This window comes from Phalacrocorax aristotelis, chromosome 6 (genome assembly GCF_949628215.1).
Source record: "Phalacrocorax aristotelis chromosome 6, bGulAri2.1, whole genome shotgun sequence".
NCBI lineage: Eukaryota > Metazoa > Chordata > Aves > Suliformes > Phalacrocoracidae > Phalacrocorax > Phalacrocorax aristotelis.
In genome coordinates this window covers 14,153,538-14,174,064 of record NC_134281.1, presented here as the reverse complement: position 1 = coordinate 14,174,064, position 20,527 = coordinate 14,153,538, and the positions used below count along the sequence as shown (strand labels likewise).

General features: G+C 52.0%; 1 protein-coding gene across 5 annotated transcripts; it reads left to right on the top strand.

The window, feature by feature from the left end:
- Positions 1 to 373: 373 nt before the first annotated feature.
- On the top strand, positions 374 to 18,712 carry GATA2 (GATA binding protein 2). 5 transcript variants are annotated; one of them, XM_075096038.1, is made up of 6 exons: positions 374 to 568; positions 7,446 to 7,938; positions 8,677 to 9,276; positions 11,929 to 12,107; positions 15,062 to 15,187; positions 16,062 to 18,712. In XM_075096038.1, the coding sequence occupies exons 2-6, from the start codon at positions 7,710 to 7,712 to the stop codon at positions 16,359 to 16,361; spliced, it is 1,434 nt and encodes a 477-aa protein (XP_074952139.1). In that variant the 5' UTR covers positions 374 to 568; positions 7,446 to 7,709; the 3' UTR covers positions 16,362 to 18,712. The 5 variants fall into 5 exon arrangements, with proteins under 5 accessions (XP_074952139.1, XP_074952138.1, XP_074952140.1 ...); XM_075096037.1 differs by lacking the exon at positions 374 to 568 and adding an exon at positions 6,660 to 6,948; XM_075096039.1 differs by lacking the exon at positions 374 to 568 and adding an exon at positions 6,663 to 6,948 and having other exon boundaries at positions 11,962 to 12,107.
- Positions 18,713 to 20,527: the final 1,815 nt, after the last annotated feature.

Below are 20,527 nucleotides of genomic sequence, written 5' to 3'. Positions count from 1 at the left end.
CCTGGGATGTGAGTGTCTGTTGTTGGTATAATATCAATTCATTTAAAATATGAAAGTCAAGTCGCGTAGACTGTGACAGCAACCGTAACAAAAGGTGCAAGCAACAGACAATGTGATGTGCTTGTACAGATATTGTAATGATGCAAATGAAGTGGAGGGGACGAGCTGCCTTATTATGTACATAAATACACAGTGGCTCGCTGTGCCATCCTTGAATGCAGGAGAGTGAGAGAGAGAAGGGGAGGGAAAGAAGGGAGAGAGGAAAAGAGAGGGAGGGAGGGAGGGAGGAAGGGAAGGGGGGAAGGAGGGAAAAAAAAAAAAAAGGGCTCAGCTCGAAAACTGCTGCCAGTTTCCAGCAGCGCGCACCTCGGGCAGCCCCTCCGCCGAGCTGCGCGCACCCACCGCCCGCCGCAGGGCCGCCGCTCCCGGCGCGGGCAGGCAGGGGAGGCTCCCTGCGGCCGGCGCCCCCTCCCCAGCCCGCCGAGCGGCCCCGCCGAGGGGGAGAACCGGCGCTTTCCAGGCACCGGGCGGAAAACTGAAAGAAAAACGAGGACGGGCGAAAGGCAAGGTAAGGGGATGCGGCTGCGCGGCTCTGCGCGGCCCGGGGGCTGCAGTACCGGCACCGCGGCTCCGCCGCCGCAGCGCACCGGGATGCGGGAGAGCATCGCTCGGGGCTGTTTCGCCTGGGGATAAATCTGGCGGGGTTTTTGTAAAGAACGAAAAAATGACGGCAGCACGCCCGGACCCCCTCCGGGCCGTCTCCTCCTTCCCGCCCGGCCGGGGCCGGGGCTGCCGGGCCCGGTGCGGTGCCCGCCGGCTCGGAGGCACGGCGCGGGCTCGGCTGGCTCTGCTCGGCGGCAGGGGCGCTCCCCGCACCGGCATCCTGCGGGCAGCGGGGCCGCCGGGCCGCGTTTGGGTTTGAGCTTTGGGGTTTTGTTCCTCCCCCCCATTGTCACCGGGGTAATTATTTAAATCTCCATCTTGGAAAGTTGCATTTCACCCAGGGCGGCCAGGCAGACACTTGCGGAGACGGAGTGTGCAGAGCCCCGCGCCCCCTCCCCGCAGCCACATCCTATCTCCTCGCTCCCATTGTTGGCAGATTTGGGCATTAAAAAAAAAAAAAAAAAAAAAAAAAGGAGATTCGAGGGTTTGTTCTGCCCCGGAAAGCCGGCAGGGCCCGGCCCCGCTCCCCCTGCACCTGCCTGCCGGGGAGTCCTCCCCGTCCCAGTCCCGTGCGGCAGCTTTACAGGGCTTTGCATGATTTAAAATTACCGAGCCACATCGGGGACTGGGTCGCTCCTCTCCGCGGGCTTTTTCACCCCCCTTTCCTTCTTTTTTTTTTTTAATTGTTGCTCTATGTGCAAAGTTCCCCCTTTTATCCTCCTTTTGCTTTGGGGTGCTGAGGCTGGAAGGCAATAAAAAAAAAAAAATTGAACCAACCAGGAGCGGAGCCTGCCTGGATTTGAGGCGATTTCAATAAGAAAAGCGATATCACTAAGGGGGGTGCGGGTTTCGGTCGCGGGGATTGTTCTCCCCCAGAGCATCTTTATTAAACGCAATTTTTTTTTTTTTAATGGGAAGTCTAAACCCCGGCCTGGTTGAAGCCCCGCGGCTCGCAGGGGAAGGGCAGCCGGGGGCTGTGCCGGGGCGCGGGGAGCAGCCGCGGGCGGTGCCGGTGCCGGGCGTGAGACGAGCCCCGCTCCCCGCTCCGGGCTCGGTCCCTCCCCAGCGAAGTTTTGCCTGCGGAGAAACAAATCAAACCTGCGGGATCATCCTCTTTCCTCCCTTCTGCAACAGCTGCGCCCGAAATAACCTTGCAAGAGAAAAAAAAATTTGTAAAATTAAAGATAGCTCCTGCGAACGAAATCTTTCCTGGCGGCGCCTGAAAAAAATGTTTATACCTTTTTCTCAACAAAGCTCTGGGTGTGCACCACCCCACCAGCCGCACGTGTTTTTCTTTGGGAACTTGCACAAAAGGCGTTTCTGTGGGCAGGCTGGGGGAGACTCGAGGCTTTTCCTCCCCTTTATTTGCAGCCGAGCGAGCCGCGGGGCTGTGCGGGAACCGGGCAAAGTGTGGACAAAGCGCAGGTGAAGGCGTATGCGGGAGCCGGCGGGCGGGTGGGGGAGGCTGGGACCGAGGGTTCCCACGGTGGGGGGGATATACCCCGCAGAAATCGTCTGCGAGATGGGGGATAGCGAGGAGGATCCTACAGTATTTACAAAAAAAAAAAAATTAAGTATTCTGTGATTTATTCCCCAAGTCGCCTCTCTCTCTCTCTTTTTTTATTTTTTTTTTTTAAATGCAGCTTAAATAGGGTCTTGCGGTTAAGAGGTAACTGTGTCATTTTATAACCCTATTAGCAGACATTAATACGTGCTAGTAACGCAGGCCGGGGGGGCAGGGGGAGAAGAAAAGCGGCGACAAGACCAGAGGGAGGAAAACACACACACACACAAAAAAGCAGAAAACAAGAACTTCCCCTGCCCAAAAAATCACACCCAAGGAAATAAACCGGAGGGGGAGTGGGTGTCCAACCTGCGGACGGGCGTGAGCCGCTCGCACCGGCCGCCGGGTCAATCTACCTGCGGGGGGTCGGGCGGTGCGCGGGGGGGCCGGGCGGTACGCCCACAGCCCGCCGCCGGCCCCCTGGGGCTCGCACACCGGCGGCACTGCGTACCGCGGCCCGGCGCGGGGCCGAGGGCTTCTCTTCCCTCTTTTTTTCTTTCTTTTCCCTGAGTTTTTCCTGCGCTTCCTGCTCGCGGCCGCTGCGGGCTGCCCTTCGGGGCGGGTGGGGGATGCTGCACGGCCGCCACCGCAGATCTCGACCCCCGGGTCTCCGTTCACCGGGCGGCGGAAGGGAGCGTGGCCCCTCGGGTGATGGGGGGTGCACCCCGGGAAGGGGGGGGTGTCCGGAGGAAAGTGCGTCGGGGGCTGCGGGTCCCACCCAGCCCAGCCCCCTTTGCTCAGGTACCCTGGTCCAAGCACCCAGGAATAAGGGAAAAAAAGAAAAAAAAAGAGGAAGAAAACCCACCCCGGGCGTGTAAATAAATAGTCTGTGTGCGCGGCCGGGGGTATTTGTTTTCTACCTTCACTTCTGCCCGGGCATACGTGTCAACTCCATCACACGACGCTACTAACTGTTGCTAAAACAAGTTGTCGTCTCCCCCCTCCCCTTAAACGATATGACATCACTTGTCAATCAAATCAAGATAACCAGTTGTGCTTCCCGATCTGGGAAAGCTCCTTTATTAAAAAGGAAAGAAATTTGCAACGGCAATAACAAAAAAGTTAATAAACCGGAGCCCGTTGTGGCGCGGGAAAAAAAAATAAAAGGGAGAAAAGAAGGGAAGCGGGGGTTTGCGGGGAGCGGGGTGAGGGAGCAGGTCGCGTCCCGGACCCTCTCCCCGGGGGCTTGGCAGAAAACCGAGGGGAGCGCTGCTTACCCAGCCGTGGGAGGCGGGCTGCGGAGCGGAGCTAAGCTGCTCGCCTCCAGCCGCCACCGCGGGCTGCTGATGTTCCCGACGGGTGAATTAATTCAATTAAAAACCCCAGCCGTGCCGCCGGGGCGTTTAGCGGCCGAGTCCAGAGCCGGTTCGCCAAAGGCAGGCAGCGGGGACGCGACACGGCGGGAATCAAAGAAAATAAAATAAAATCCTGCGAGTCGGCTGGCTAGGAAATCTCCCAGCTCAGCCACGGGAATCAAACCTCTCCCTCAGCAGAAATCGTTTATCCCTGCCGGAGGGGTCATTCATTTTGCAAAAGGTCTTAATGGGAGGGGGGTGCGGGGAGAGGCGCCGGCCGCAGTGCCGGCACCCCGAGGCGGGGGGGGGGAAGCAGCCGGACCCCCCGGAGCTGCCGCCCGCTCGCCCCTTTTGTTTTGCTTCGCCTGCCAGCCCCGGGTAACCCGAGCCGGGGGCTTCGGGGAGTCCTGGCCGGGCAGCGCCGGGGTCTGCCTCGCCATAAATCAAGCCGCCTGATTAATCTTTACAATTTGTCTTTTAAAACAAACACGAACGAATTATCAGCTCGTTAACTGCGATTTTATCACCTGCCTAAAACAAACAGCCCACCCAACCCCCCCCCAAAAAAAAAAAATCGCGGCCCCGTGCTGATGGCAGGCGGGCAATAATGAAAACATCCATATTAATTAATAAGGGCGTAGCGAGGCGCTGGGTTCGCCGGGAGGTCCCGGCTCTCCGCCGCCCTACTGCAGCGGGACGGACCCTGGCCACGGCTCGCCTCCGGGCCGCGGGCAGAGCGAGGCGCGGGGGAGCCTACTTGTAAACTCCCGCGTTCGTTTTATACTCAGCCTTCTTTAAAAAAACAAAAAACAAACAAACAAAAAACCCCATCCATTTAGAGGGGATATTTGGATGGCTTTGGTGGGGTTTTTTTTGGTATGTGGAAAAACAAAATCGCCTCGGAGGGTGAAGGCGGATTTTTAGAAAGCTCTATTGGTTCTCTTTCTGCCTTTTAACTTTCTTTTTTTTTTTTTTTTTTTGCTTTGTTTCCCTTTCCTCCCTGGCACCTCCGGCCTCAGGCGCCTGGGCGCGCTCCGCCGCGGGCGGGCAGCCCCGCAGCGCGGGGGGCACTTGCCCTCCCCAGCCCCGGCCCCTCTCCTCTCCCAGCCCGGCACAGCTCCTGTTCCCGGCCTGCCCGGGCTACCCAGCCCGGCCCGGGAGAAGTCGGCTCCGCCGTCCCTTCCGCGCCCGGCAGTCCACAGAGGACCTGCTGCCCGGTCGCCGCTTGAGACCCCCTCGGCGGCAGGAGGGGGTTTGGGCCGCTGGGAGCCTCGAAGGCAGGGCCGCGGGGGGAGTGGGGCAAGCAGGACTTTGGGTACGGGAGGCCGGCTGAAGAATGGGTGCGGGGAGGTGGGGGGGCGAGCAATGTCGTCTCCCCCTGCCCCAGCCTCCGGCGCCCCCAGCCCGGGCCCCGCTTCCTCGACCCGTGGGGCTGCGCTGGGGGTTTCCCGGGGGAGGCTTGGGAGGAGCAAAGGGGGAACGGTGGGGGAACAGTTAGGGAGGGAGCCCCGTGTCACTCGGGCCAGACAGGCTCCGCAGCAAGGAAAGGGAGTTTTATTATTATTACCGTCATCATTATTATTATTATTGTTATTATTTAAAAAAAAAGTTCATTTCCTGGCGAATTTGGCAGTGGCGGGTGACGTCAGAGCCCCGGCGTCGTAGTGACTGGGGCGGCCGGGCCGGGGGAGGCCGGCTCCGGCTCCCAGCCCCCAGCGCTGCCCGCCGGGGAGGCGGCCTTCGAGGCATCATCATCATCCTCAGGGCCACCCCCCCCGCATCTCCTGGCGCGGCCCGCACTGCTACCCCCGCCTCCAGCGGCCCCCCACCTCCGGCCGCGCCGTCGGGCCGGAGCCGCGGCCGGTGCCCGGCGGGCGGAGGGGCAGCTCCCCGCCACCCCCTGCCCCGCTCTCCGGCCGGGGGCTTTCCTTGCCCTGTGCCCAGGTCGGAGGTTTAAGGTGTTGCGACAAGCCTTCCCCTTTTCCCCCCGAAAGCAACGGCTGAGCATTGGGAAGGGAGCGCCTGGGAAACGGGACCTGCAGCAGCGCCCGGCCACGCTCTGGGGGCTTGGTTGTGACTTTCCCGTTATTATTTACCGCCCCAAAAGCGGACGGTTTTATCCGCACCTTCGGGGATGGCAGAGCCCGACCCGCTTCCCGGCTGCTGCAGAGCTGTGCCGTAAACTCCGCATAAAACGCCTGTTGACTGGGGCTGCGACTCTCCTCCCCGGCCCAAAGCACACGAGTAACTGCACATATTAAAACTGTGTTGTCCTTTTTTTAAAAAAAAAAAAAAAAAGAAAAGGATGGGAGAAGGGAAAAAAACGGGGCTGCTTCTCCGCAGCCCCATCGGGGAGGCTGCGGCCGGTCACCAGGGGCCCTCCCGCCCCTGCCCGACCCCCCGGGCCTGCCCGTTTGCTGCCGCAGCCGCCAGCAAACCCCAGCCTGGGCCCGGCCCGGGCGCCGCAGCCCGGGGACCCGGGCAGGACCCGTCCCTGCCCCGCAGCCGGCCCGCCGGGCAGCGCCGGCCGGAGCGGCCCCGGGGACCGGGCCCTCTTCGCCCTCCCTGTCCCCGGGGCCGGCGCGGAGCCTTGCATTTATTTGTTTTTAATTTTTTTTCTTTTTTCTCCGCCCTGATTCAGGCAGTTATTTCAAACTAACGTGATGGGAAAGACCACGCTGGGGTTTGTCCCGCTCCCGGCTGCTGTGCCTGATTTAGGGGATTTTAGCGGATTTATCTCCCCGGTGCCGGTTTCCATCCCCCCCCAGCCCCGGTCATCCCGGTGACGGCGCTGGGAGCCGCGGCTCCGCACCCGGGCAGCACCCGACGGAGCCGGTCCCGCCGCCGAGCCCTTCCCGCACTCCCTCCTCGCTCCCTCGCCCCGGCCCCCCACTCTCCCCCCCCCCCCCGCATACACCACGGCGGGACCCCCCCTATTTTGTCGTCTCCGCCCCGCAGGGGCGTGCAGCGCCCGGGCGGGGAAAGCCCCCACGGCGCTGCCGGGCGGGGATGCTGCGGGCGGGGTAAGGGGGGCGGAGGAGGGGGTCTGCGCTGCGCTCCCCCCCCCCGGGCCGGCTCCGTTTGGGGCCGGGGGTGCGGTTGGGGGCGGTGTGGGGCGGCGGGATTGGCTGGCCCGGCCGCCGGCCCTGCGCGCCCCGGCCCGTCTGCGGCGCCGCGGCCAGCTGGCGCCAGCGCTCATATAGGATGCGCGGGGATGGGACCGAGCCGGCCAGAGCAGCGGCTTTGCCATCTGAGTAACACCCTCCATCCAGCCTCCTCTCCTCCTCCCGCGCTCGTTCGCCTTTCCCCCCCCTCTCGCCTGGTTGGTTTGGTTTTTTCCCCCCCCTCCTCTTCGCGGCACTCGCATCCTCCGAGCAGGCATCCATCACCACCCACCCCGCGGAGGCACCCTGCCTCCTGCGCCGGGTAAGTGTGGGGCGCGGGGGGGCCGCCGCGCCGCTGCCAGGGCGCACTCGCTGCTTTCGCTAAACACCCTTCTCCCCCTCTTCTTCTCCACCTCCCCCCCCCCCTTTTCCTTTTGTGTCAGTCGGAGTTCTTGCTAGAACTACGCTATATTAGATCTGCCGTTCTTCCTTTATTTACCCCGCTTTTGAAGCCAGCTGGAAAAACTCCTGTTGACGTTTGTAGCGAGAGCGGGGGGAAAAAAAAGGAAGCTTTTTGTCTTTTTTTTTTTTTTTTTGGGTAAAGAGTTTGAAATGGGATCTCTGTTTATTTTGTGGGGCAATGAGCAGGGAGGGAGCATGGCGAGGACTTTGGGGTAGAGGATATTTTTGGAAGGGGGGAGGGGCTCCGCTTCCCCCTCCCCATCCATTTCCCGCTGGGGAAGCAGCCCGGGCGGGAGCCGGCCCGGCGGCAGCGCTCCCCGGGGCTGCCGAGCCTCACCCGCCCGTCTCTCCCTACAGGTGCTGCCCCGGCGCTTCCCCGGACCTGACTCCGCCACCAGCCCGCTGACAGAGGGACACGCTGACTTGACTTCGGGGGTTCTCCCCCCGCTTCCGAGGCCCCGCGCCGCTCACCCGGCGGTTTTCTCTTGAAGAAAAGCCACCCCATCTCCTAAACCCCACCGGCAGCGCCAAAAGCCGCCCCCCCCCCGATCAGCAGCACCCCCCACCACCGAGCGCCGCTCGCTCCTGGTCCGGGGTGGGTGGGAGGGGAGGCCCGAGGCCATGGAGGTGGCCACGGACCAGCCTCGCTGGATGGCCCACCACGCCGTGCTCAACGGGCAGCACCCCGAGAGCCACCATCCCGGACTGGCTCACAACTACATGGAACCAGCGCAGCTCCTACCTCCGGATGAAGTCGACGTCTTCTTCAACCACCTGGACTCCCAGGGCAACCCCTACTACGCCAATACCGCCCACGCCCGGGCCAGGGTCTCCTACAGCCAGGCACACGGTAAATCAGCTCCCGTTGACGCCCTCTGCACCCCCGGCCCCTTCCCCGCCCGCCTCCGCCTGCGCTTCCCGGGCCCCTCCGTGCGGCTGTCCTGCGTGGAGGCGAGGAGGTTTCGCCGGCTCGGTGAGCCGGAGCCGGGGGGAAAGGAGACCTAAGGAAATAGGATAGAAAAGGAGGCACGGGTGGATTTTAACCCTAGAGATAACCAAGGGCTGGCGGAGGGGAGGGAAAGAAAGGGGGGAGGTGAGAGAGGAAGGGGAAATAGTGCGCACACAGGCGAAAACTTCTCAGACACGGCTACTTCCCGGATGCAAAATACAAACCGTTTGAAATCGGCGATGGATTTTATTTCGGGGTGTTTTTAGGAGCCGAAGAGAGCGTGTTGCAGCAGCTCGGAAGACAGAACAGAAGGGGGTTTGCTGCGTATCGCCAGGGCTGGGGTGGAAGGAAAGTGGGTGCCTCTCCTCCCGCCCCGGGCGGCCGGGTCCCCCCCTCCTGCCGCCCGTCGCTCTTCCTCCCTGGGCTGGCTCTTGCCTCCCTCGGAAGGGACGGCGCGAGGGGGCTGTTGCGCCGGTCTGGCTGCTCTTCTCCGGGTTGTGAAATCTCCCCCCATGCCCAGCTGCCCTGTGGCTGCCCGCGGGCTGGGGACCTGCCCGGGCTGGGGACTGGGGGGCTTCCCAGAGCCGCGCCGGGCTGAGCGGCCCCACGCTGATCCCAGTCGCTCTTGTGTTCCTACAGCGCGCCTGACCGGGAGTCAAATGTGCCGGCCTCATCTTATCCACAGCCCCGGGATCCCTTGGCTGGACAGCAGCAAGGCGGCACTGTCTGCCCATCACCACAACCCCTGGACCGTCAACCCCTTCACCAAGACCCCCCTGCACCCCTCGGCGGCTGGAGCGCCCGGGGCCATCTCGGTGTACCCAGGCAGCAGCACGTCCAGCACCGCCTCCGTGTCTTCGCTCACCCCGGCCTCGCACTCCGGCTCCCACCTCTTTGGCTTCCCCCCGACCCCTCCCAAGGAAGTGTCCCCGGACCCCAACTCCACCAGCGCTGCCTCCCCTTCGTCCTCCGCTGGGGCCCGACAGGAGGACAAAGACAGCATCAAGTACCAAGTGTCGCTGTCGGAGGGGATGAAGATGGAGAGCGCCAGCCCGCTCCGAAGCAGCCTCACCAGCATGGGGGCCCAGCCCTCCACCCACCACCCCATCCCCACCTACCCCTCCTACGTGCCGGCCGCCCACGACTACAGCAGCAGCCTCTTCCACCCCGGCAGCTTCCTGGGGGGCCCCGCGTCCAGCTTCACCCCCAAGCCGCGGAGCAAGGCCAGGTCCTGCTCGGGTAAGTGTCGCGCCCCGGGGCCTGCCCCGTCCCACACCGGCGGCGTCCCCGGGCTGGAAGGGCTGTGCTGCGGAAGCTGCATGCCGGCCCTGGGTGGGCTTCGCCTGCTCCTCGGGGTGAGGCTGGGCGCTTGTGTCAGCCCTCCTCGGGACAGAGGGGCAGGTGGCTGCTCCGTCCCAATTAACTAGGCTTTGAAACTAGGAGTTTTAAACCAGGCGTCTGTGGGCGCCAGCGCGTCCGTAGCGGGCTCCGGCCCCTGGGGCCGAGGGACAGACGAGGGGAGCGGGGCGCAGCGTGAGTCGACAGCTCGGGCTGTACAAAGGGGGGCTTATGTGAGGGGGGGAAAAAAATGTTTCCCTCGGAGAAAAACTGGCCTCGGCTACCCGAGGAGCTCAGGCCCCACCCTGCTCCCCCAGGTCAGCACGACCCCCCTGCAGATTACGCGTGGGGACTCTTTAGCGATAGGTGTTTCTCCCGCAATCATTTCCACGTCTCTCCGTTAACACGAACCAAGGCCCCAGCGCAGGATGAAAGCGAAACTTACCCGGCCGGTCCGCTTCAAATCGCAGAGGGCCGTATTTCCTTCACATTTTGCAGGAGCAAAAGTTCAGATATAGTTTACATACCAGTGCGAAAGACTAAGGTGTCCAGTCACCGCCAACTTACTCGGCCTAACTTTATCGAGAAAATGCTCTTTTTTTCCTGTTCTTCCCCCCACCCCACCCCCCGACCCACACATCTCTCTGCCTCCAAACGCTGACGGCGGACCTTTCCAGTGTTCACAATCCTTCCCTGCATTTCCTCCTAAAAGTGCACTCCTAAATCGGCAAATTAGGTGATGGACGAAGTTTTGATCCCGCTTTGAAATCACAGTAGTTGTACAGCTAGAGAGACGAATTAAGACAATTTGTGCAATTCTGCTAACCTTCCTGCCTCAACATCCTCAGCCACGGAAATACGGTATATTGGGGCTGAGTTTAGATCGCCTTTTAAATGTACATGGCTATGTGTGCTTTTGTGTGTGTATTCTTGACTATCGTTGCACATCTATGCTTACCAACACACCACAAGCATTTATTTTTAAAGTAGACAATAATTTAGAAATGTGATCTCTCTTACGAGTTTTGCAACAAAAGTATCAGCTGTTTTACAAGCTCATCGGCTCTGGTTTGAACGGCTCCTCTGAGGGGAAAAAACACACTCGCCCTCTGCCATTATTTAAATGCAGTGGCTGCTATGTATATGCATGTTTTAGTAGTGCAGAGAGAGCTGTAAGTAAAGGCAATTAGCAGTCCGAGCCTTCTAGGGTGGAAACGGATCCAAGACTCGGTTCTGTGAAAATGAAGGGATCTCGAGTAGCTTTTTGATTTTTCTCCCGTTGTTGCCGATGGTTTTATTAGATGGGGGAAGTAAGGAACTTTGTTTTGTTTTGTTTTACTTTTTTTTTTTTTCTGTAAGGGAGCCCCCTGTGCAAGGAACTGGGGAAAGTTCGTGACCACTGAGTGTTTTTGTAGGAAAACTAAGACTCACGACAGGACGACTCCGGCAGCTTCCTGCCCTAGGAGGGACAAAAGCTACAAATGCAGCGCCGCAGAGCTCCCCTCATTTTTCACTGTAGGCTGTGTTGTTTAAAAGCCACCCACTCCCTAGATTAAAGGAGACACAAGCCCCGCTGAACTCAACATGGCCTGCTTCAGTTATTAGCAAAAAGAATTTCCTCTCCGGTTAAATACTGTAGGATTTGCATAAACTATATTAAGAGAGATTCTATATTAAGCAGACCTGCCCTCGAACCATCAGAGGCAAATGAACTTTTAGCGGCGAGGTTTCTGAGGCAGAATCAGATATCTAGGAGCTACATGCTGGGATTTAATAGAGCCATTCTACAATGCCGTGTTTCCCACGCTGTCCTACTAAAACTAATAATGAAGCAGTAATAAGGTAAACTGCTCCCTACGAAATCCAAACTGCACTGTTGAAAAATCACAGAAATGGAAAAGAACCAAAAGCCTGTCTTTTACAGTAATTTCCAGAGTGCTCGCTGAAACTGAACTTTCTCAAAGACCAGCAATAGCAGTGTTTTTCTGCCTTTAGAACAAAAATCATAACCGAGCCTTTGGCACGCTGCATCCATTCCCAGTCTGCTCGGTTTTACTTTCTTATCCTGTAGTATTTGCAACAAAAAAGCAAGCACAGAACGGGAGGTCTTTTCGCTCAGATGTAATTCTAGAAAACCTCTTCCTTCGACTCCCTCTTTAACGTGTTGTGTGTTTGCAGGTGTGTGTGTTTGTGTACACGTCTATGTGTGGGGCTGTGGCAGGAGAACACAGCCTCTAACCATCGGAGTGCAATGGATACGGGAGGGGAGCGGTGCCCAGCGCAGATTAAGGGAGTTCTCGTTACTGAAACGATAACTTCCATCTGACACAATAAGAGTGTCACTCTTTCTCACCTTGCAGAGAGAGCTGCCTATTTTTGATCATGACATAAAACACTTGCTGGAGTCTGGGCATTCTCGAAACACTTAGCTCCTTGCTGCATGTGCTGTAGATGTCACTGCTGTCTGATTGTGCTTGAATTAACACACTGTTTTGACTTCTGGAAAACGCCTAAAGGACAATGCAAAAAGCTTTTGTGAATTTGTTTTTAAAGAAAGAAATCCGGTTTCTTCGTGTTTCCATTTAGAAGGCAGAGAGTGTGTGAACTGTGGAGCAACTGCCACCCCTCTCTGGAGAAGAGACGGCACCGGGCATTACCTGTGTAACGCCTGCGGGCTCTACCACAAAATGAATGGTCAAAACCGACCTCTCATTAAACCTAAACGAAGGCTGGTAGGTGTCTCTGTTTCTTCTGGGTTTGGGGATAAATTAGGCAAAGGGACCACACGCAGGCACGGGTCGAACATGTCTCATCTCTGCTCAGCCCCTGCACGGAGCTGAGCTGTACTGTACGTGGGGGTCAGTCACTGCGAGGTCACTGCCGTGCCTTGGGGCAGATCCCCCCCCCTTCTCCCCGCCACCCCCAGCCCCGGCACAGACCACTGCGCCACTGCAGCCCGCCGAGCGCCTCTGTCGAGCCACCCCGCTGCTCACAATACATGCGGGATATCGTGTATCCGTCTCCCCGTTTATCCTCGGATGACAGCTTTTAATTTAATTCCTCGTTTATTTGGCCTCTTGGGATGGTTTGGGCACATAGTGGGAGCGAAAGAGTTATGAGCATGAATGTCCTCCACTGTGTACTAAAAAAAATTTCCAAGTCCAAAAAGCAAAACAAATCAGATGAGTCAAAGCTACTGCTCCCTACTTAATAATTATTTGTATAAAAGCCATGAAGTAATTTTCACTCTTATAGTCTCTGGCAATATTAATATTGGTTCCCTCCCCAGACAATCCCCTACTATTTTAAAAAAATATCCTATTATTTTTCCATGGAGTCACCTATACTTTGTATTTTCATTTGAGTGATTTAAAAAAAATGTCCTTTCTAAGCTCCTGGTAGTAGTTTCCTATCCGGATATCTGTACGTTAAAGATAAGGAAACTTTGTGTATCTGTTTCCTGACTCTAAAAGCTTTAGAGAGTTTCTATAGGCAAGCCTTGCCAGTCATGCTTGCTGTTTTGAAATTTCTAATACACTCTACTCCACAAATAATGCGTAAAATGCTAAGAATAATAAATATATTTCTTGGACCTTTGTGATTTATGGTGCCTAAGTCTCTTAGCTATTCACAGGCACGTTTCAATGAGATTTGGAGAGCAGAAAATTGGCATTGCTGCTCTAACACTGGGATGGGATAGAGAAGATTTCTGTAGTGAGTCAGAATTTCAACTATGCAAGCTTCTTAATGACTTGCCTTCTAAAGTGACTGACATACAGAAAAATGTTAAGACAACAGTGTAACATTATCATCTCTCAGGCTCAAGTGCTTTCCAGTCTGAATGGGACAGGCCATAAGAGTTAAGCAGCATAGTTGAATACCAGTTAGCCATCTCAAATGTGCAAACATAGGTCTCCACCTTCCAGGGTGTTGGGAGACTGTTATGCTTAGCTCACTGCGAGGGGTGGGGGGGGGCACTAGAGAGGTTTTCTTTCAGTTTAGTTGTTTTAATGTTTTGTTTTAATTGATTTACAGCTTTGTTTATTGCCCTTTTTTCCACTGTAGTTTGCTTGTTTGCGGGGGAGAAGAGATGGCCATCTTTGGGAATTTGTTCGTCTGACATGCAATAGCAAAGTGATCATATTAATGTCAGTGTTTGGAAGTCTGGCATTAATTGTGTTTGGGTTGCATGAGTGTACTTGCAGTAGGGGGTACCCCCTCTTTCTGCTTTTGGTCTGTTCTCACAGGCGAGTAAGGGACTGAAATATATGAGTCTCCCAGGGTCTGATTCTTGCCTTAAGCTGCTGAGCCATCCATCAGCTTTGGGAAAGTTACAGAGTCATGGGGTAAATCAGGAGCAAGTGAGAACATAACCCGGTGCTCCTCTTTTGCGAGCCTGATCGGTCTGTCCTTCGAGTGGCACCAGCTCCTCAGCAGAGCCAGGAGGCAGGGAAGGGGCACAAAATTCTCATCTGGGAAACCTACCGCTCTGTGGTTCTGCTCTCTGCTCACGGAGACATCCTGCACACTAATGTGAGCTTTGCTGCTTCACCCTATGGCTCTCTGTGGCTAGTGGCAAAAATATCCAGGAAGCAAGGCCCTGGGGAAATAGCCACGATAGGTATACATTAGAAAGTTAATTCTGCTAATTTAAGAAAAGAAAATAATGAGTCCTCAGTGTTAATCCAATTGCACAAAATGGACTGTATTTTGCCCAATTCTAGAGACAGGGCTCAAGCTTTCTAATAGAAAATTATCTTCCAAAATATGGGGTGCAATTAGTCCTTCCATAACACTTCATCCAATAGCGTGCTTGCACAAAGAACATGTTATTGAGGGGTCTGATAGACAGGGGCCCATCCAGGAATGACTGGCTGCCTGCTGTTCTACTTTTCCTGTTCTTGTTTTGGGAGGTGGGTGAATGCTTAGGCATTTTTCTTTCCCCACACCTTGGTTTCAGGAGAACAATAGTTTTAGAAAGGGTGATGGATTTGGGGGGTTGGGGTTTTTTTTGCCCTTTTTTTTTTTTTTTTTTAAGACAGTTGTTTGAGGGCTTGTCAGCCAAGGAACTGAGCAGGGACAGAGGCGGCAGACAGGTCAGCAGAATCATTGCTGCAAGGCATGAAATTTGGTTTGCTAAATATTTAAAGAAAGTTGGAGCCGGTTTTGTTTTCTCCCTTTCACTTGTAAATGGAAACTGAATTTTCAGTGATGGCTCTGATAAATACTGCACCCAGTTAAGTAATGCGGTTGGTTTTCTTTTGTGTCCATTATTAAAGGGCCAAAGTAGGGGTAAAAATCACATTCTTTAAGATCATTCCCTCTTTTCAAACCCACTCCCAACATAGGCACAAACTAAACTGGTTAAAAAAAAAAACCAGGCAAACGCATTTTCATGATGCATTCTAGAATCCTGCAAAGGGGAAACCTGAACAAATCAGATGTCATTTTCACCACTAAAATTTTTGTTTGTGGAGTTAGAGATGCATTGTTTCTCTCTACATCCCCTGCACACTAACAGCCACAAAATGTAAAACTGCTGACAGGAGCTTTCCTTCAGCCCTGATGCTCTGTAATATCTTAGTAACTAGTTCTGTCCAACCTAAATTCTGAGTCCAACTTGACCTTTCTCATGATCTCCCTCCTCCTGCTGATACATTTTTAATTTTCTTTTTCTTTTGGTTAGTCAGCGGCTAGGAGAGCAGGGACTTGTTGTGCCAACTGTCAGACAACCACCACGACCTTATGGCGACGTAATGCAAACGGGGACCCAGTTTGTAACGCCTGCGGACTCTACTATAAATTGCACAATGTGAGTACTCATCTCATGTGTCCTGCTTGCCTAGCTGGGATTGATGTCTTAACTGCATGGTGTACACTAGGCTTTTATTGGTTTCAGGGTTTTGGTTGTTTTATTCCTTCCCCCGTCTCTAAGGTTCCCCTGGGAAGTGACAGCCATTCTTTGCTGGCATAATGATGCTAAGTTCAGTGACATTACAATGTATTAGCTTGGCTTCTAACGCTTGGGCAAATCAGGCAAAATAGCTACCGCACTTGGTTTTAACTAAGTGTGTTTTGTGTGCTGTTTCCCTCCAGAAACACAGAGGCCATTTGGAATGGGCTCTGTGCAAAACTAATCCTGATGCGGCATCTTCATTTTGATTCTGTTTTAAAAAAAAAAAATTATATATATATATATATAATATATATATTTATATATTTTATATACATATAAAAACAAAGCCTTGGATGTAATTGCTTTTGTAGAAATTTAATCCTAAGCAGGAATCACTTGACATGTTGGAGCATTATTTAAACTCTAAGTAACAGAGGTTACTAGTGCAAGATTGCTCACATCTTAGGACAGAATTTGGGTCAATGTGTGCCTCCTAGTTTGATCTCTTCTACTAGGAAATGAATGAGGACTGAGGGTAAGCCTACGGGAAAGAGTCGTCAGCTGCCAAACTCAGTTCAATTTGTTTTTCATGTCTAGGGTTTTTTTTTTGTGTGTGGTTTTATTAAACAAATCAATATAAACAAGTTCTGCAGAGAGAAACACCATTTTTTTTTTTGGCCAGAAAAAGGTCTCCATCCAGGAAAAACACATGGGGTCTGTCCAAATATTTTCATTTTTGCACAATAAGGTCATTTTGTCTGCATGAGCCTGATTTTCTCATTTCTTGCAGGTGAACAGGCCTCTGACCATGAAAAAGGAAGGAATTCAGACCAGGAATAGGAAAATGTCCAACAAATCAAAGAAAAGCAAGAAAGGCTCTGAGTGTTTTGAGGAACTGTCCAAGTGCATGCAGGAGAAATCATCTCCTTTCAGCGCTGCTGCCCTTGCTAGTCACATGGCACCCATGGGGCATTTGCCACCTTTCAGCCACTCTGGACACATCCTACCAACGCCTACCCCCATTCATCCATCTTCCAGCATCTCATTTGGACATCCGCACCCATCCAGCATGGTTACAGCCATGGGATAAAACCTGATGGCCAAAAGACCCACCCAGAGATTAAGAACATGGGGCTTTGCCTAAGACGACACCAAGTAAGAATATGTTCTGTCAAGAGGAGAATGTAGGGATGGCAAAGGGGATCTTTGCTCCCGTATGGTTTAACTCGTAATGCCGGACTAAAGCCTGCAAATGATGGGTCTTCTGCAGAAACGTGTAGTGGTGCCTGTAATGCACTTTGCCCCCTCAGGTAAAATGAAAAAGAACTCACCTGTTCGATACTTAATGATCCAGAAGGAAACGAAAGGTAGCAGAAGCTGAAGGAAAAGGCTTGGAACTGGCTTTCCTTTCTCTGTTATTACTGTGAATATTGTAAAGAGATATAAGCAGCCTCCCAAGATGGAATCGGCTCACTGGAAGCCAGACATGCTGGATTTCTATCGCAGACTTTGTTTGGGATAGGGAAAAAAAGGAAAAAAAAAAAAAGGAAACAAAAGAAAAGGACCTCTTTATAAAAATGTAATTTTTAAAATGAAATGAGACACAAAGTCATATTTATTTTGCTCTTGTTTTCCACGAAAAGCCTCAACCCCTCTGATTGCATGTTTTTGTGCTGCTGTTTGCAATGGCTACCCTGTAAGAAAACCTGCCTTCAAAACAAGGGTGAGAGGGGGGAATGTATTCAGCAGCCCCCTTGGATTAGCTCCATCTATCTTCCATACCAAAATATTTGCTAGGAAGAGGGAGAAGGTTGGGGGGGATGACAAAGCAAAAATGTAGCTGTGATACAGAATTTTAATCTGTCCAAGATGGTGATTATTTTGACACAATTTCTTCTTTTCCCTAACAGGAAAGATTTTTTTTAAAAAAACAGCCCCCCTCCCAACTACCCTATTATTCCTCAAATGGACAGCTAGATTAGACAACCTGTTGGTAAAAACTCTAGGGGAAGGCAATCCTGCACTAGCGAGGTGTGAGATACAGGCATCTATCATACTGTGTTGCAGCTAACTTCTAGCAGCAACAGCAAAAACTATCACAGAGCATAAAAACATCCAACTTGCAGACTTTAGAGGTTGAAGCATTTTGTTCTGTTGTGTTGGCAGCTGTCGCTTAAAAATGCAGATTAGCTGCTTGGGTAAACTTACGGCAGTGTGGCCATCACATCGACATGTAGCCAGTCAGCGTGTGTGCTGTCTCGGGCATCCAGGCCCGGTGGACTTCACAGGGAGGAAGGGCAGAAATGAGGTTGAGATCACTGGAGAGGGGAAAGAGAGACAATCAGTTTGAGCTTCACACATCTGTCAAAACCCAGACACAGCGAGAACTAATGAGACGAGGGAAAGCGTCGTTCTATGGGGAACGTCTGTTTTCTGTAGCGTATTTTATATGAAAAAATAACAAAACAAAACCAAAAACAAAAAAATTAAATCTCCCATTATTAATCCATATTGTACGTTAATGACCGGGAAAAAAACTATTGCCAATGTGAAGTGTATTCTATTGATTGTTATGATCTGATGCCTCTCGTGAACACAAGCTCCAGTATAACACAATGTACATATTTAGCTATGTTTCTGATGAAAATGCCCCAATGAACAGAGGGGTTTGATAATGTAAACCACGTAAGCTTAACTCTGTGACAAGCTTTTTTTAATTTTTTAAACTTTTGTTGTTGGTTTTTTTTGTTGTTTTTTTTTTTTATCAAGCCAATTGTATTTTTATGCAAAAGTTTTGCTTTAAAGAAAAAAAAACACAATGAGACAAATAAAAATGGATGTACAATAATTTTTTTCTAAACATGTAATTAAAATATTTGATAATTAATTAAGAACCAAACAGCCGTGAAAAATCCTGCTTTCCTCCTTTTTCTGGTCTGTGTAGGCATATAGGTGCACTTTGTAAAGAAGTGGAAATAAACAGGAAACTAAATTTGTTGGGAGAAATCGTAAGAATTTTTAATATACTGAGGTAAAAAAATCGGTCTTTTTTACTTTTTACCTTTTACAATGGTACATTAGTACATTATTTGTACCCAACTCAAATTTCTGTAGGATTTGGGCAGGGGATGGGATTTGGGTGGAAGACAGGGATTACTGATACAGTTGACAAAGTGCAATATATTGTCAGTCACTGCAGCATAGACAACAGCAGTTGAGATTTAAATTATTTTTTACTTGTATCAGCATAAAAAAATTCTGCAGTATTTTCTGGTTTTATTTTAATTTTTTTATTTTGCTTATTTTTTGGATTAGTGAACTAAGTTATTGTTAATTATGTACAACATGTTTATATATTGTCTGTAAAAAGTGTATGCTTTCCTCATATTCCTTCAAGGTGAATATTGCTAAGAATAATAAAATACCTTTTTTGTCAAAGTACCTGTGCCGAGCTTCATGTCATAAAGGCTGCTTTTAACAGGAAAAGAGGGAAAATTATTGTGGTCATTGTTGCCTGCAGAATTATTAGCTTAAACTTTATGCAGAGTGGTCTATTGATATTTCAAAAACCTACCAGGGTAGGACAAAAAAAGTAGTTGGTGAATGATTTAGTATAAAAAGCACAGGTACAAAAGCTCATTCTCTGGTGTTGTTTTGGGGTGACAAGGTCATGCGCGCTAAAGTTTCTAAACCAGTTTAGAATCTGAGGCGGCAGCAGCCACATCGCAGATGAAGAACTGCGGTTTCTCTGGGACTTTTTTGTTGTTTTTGGGTTGTTTTCCTAAAGTGTTTAGAAAAATAGTTTTCAATTAAAAACAAGTTTTAAAAGCACTGTAAATGCAGAAAAGCAGCCAGCTGCCTAATGGGTTTCAAGGCAGGGCCTGTATTAGACTGGGCAAAGTTTTCTGTAGGCTCTTGCATTGCTGTAACAGGCAACATTGTCAACCTGGAAACCCGTTTCTTACCATTTGGCATCATCAGTGGCACGAAGGGAGCAAGGGATTACTGCCAGCCCAGAGCTGCTCAGTGCTGTCCTGGGAACAAGGGGTGCAGATGTGGGTGCAGGGGGGTGCACATGTGGGCTGGCACATGAAGATGGAGAAGAGCACTTTGCAGGCAGCCCTCATACGGCCAAAACTTTGCAGCTGCTTTCTTTAGACAGTCACCTCTGACCCACACAAGGAACTCCTTGGGACCTTACAAAGCAAAGCAAAGTCTTGCAAAGTCCCCCCGCCAAGTGTAGGGGTGAGTACCGCTGCTACTAAAAGAGTATTTTCAAGAAAACTGCTAATGAACTTTGGGTTTCCTCCTTTGACCCCCCGGGAGTTGTCTCTCACTTCTGTGGAAACCAACTTGGGGGTAACTCCTTACTCATTAAGAAAAAAAATAACCTGAGTTCCTTTTTCAGCGTGTGTGTGCAAATTCCAGCCCTTTCTATCACTGCTTCTCTTTAACCATGCAACCTCCTCTCCAGCTCTGTTTGCAAGCCCTGCTCGTGAATGACGAGGAGTCACGGCAGCTCTAGATGTGCTGAAGAAAGTACATACAACGGGGACAAGGCCTTCCTGCATCATTTCAGACAAGTTAATCATCTCTCTAACTTGTTCAGCGAGGCTTAGTGCAAACACCCATTAAAAAAAAAAAAAGGCAGTTTATAGCATACCGTGCAAGCTTCATTTAAAAAGAAACATGTTCCTTTTCAGACAGATTTAAAACTGGGTTATAAGTAAACTCAGCCACTCTTCCTCCATTTTTGAATAGCTGAGATGAGGAGAGAACAGGAGAACTAACATAACTTTAAAATAATTTAGAATTATCAAGCTATTTGCTTTGGTTGCACATTACACACCTATTCAGACTTTGATGAGGGCTTACCTTGGTGTTGCCTCTCCGCAGGCATTTTGCCAGGTCAGTTCAATTCGCTCGCAGAATCAGGGCCATAACCCTTCAGCTTGTCAGGACGGGTGCTGCAATCCCCCCATTGCTGAGAGCAGCGTGCCTCTTCTGAGCGAGGTCTTCATTGGGTCCTGCAACATGGATAACAAATAATCCCGTGTTTGTCAGGTGGCACTAATCTGTGAAAGATCAAGCCATCTCTCTGCACCGTGTCTATCGTGTTTGTCTCCAGACATTTTGCATAGTGGAAGAAAAACAAACACCAGGGAATGGAAATGGAGCAAGTGTGTAAAGTTCAAGACAAAGTGTAAGCACAGAGCAGATATCGAGGCAACAAACTGGGGTTTATGGTCCTTTCAC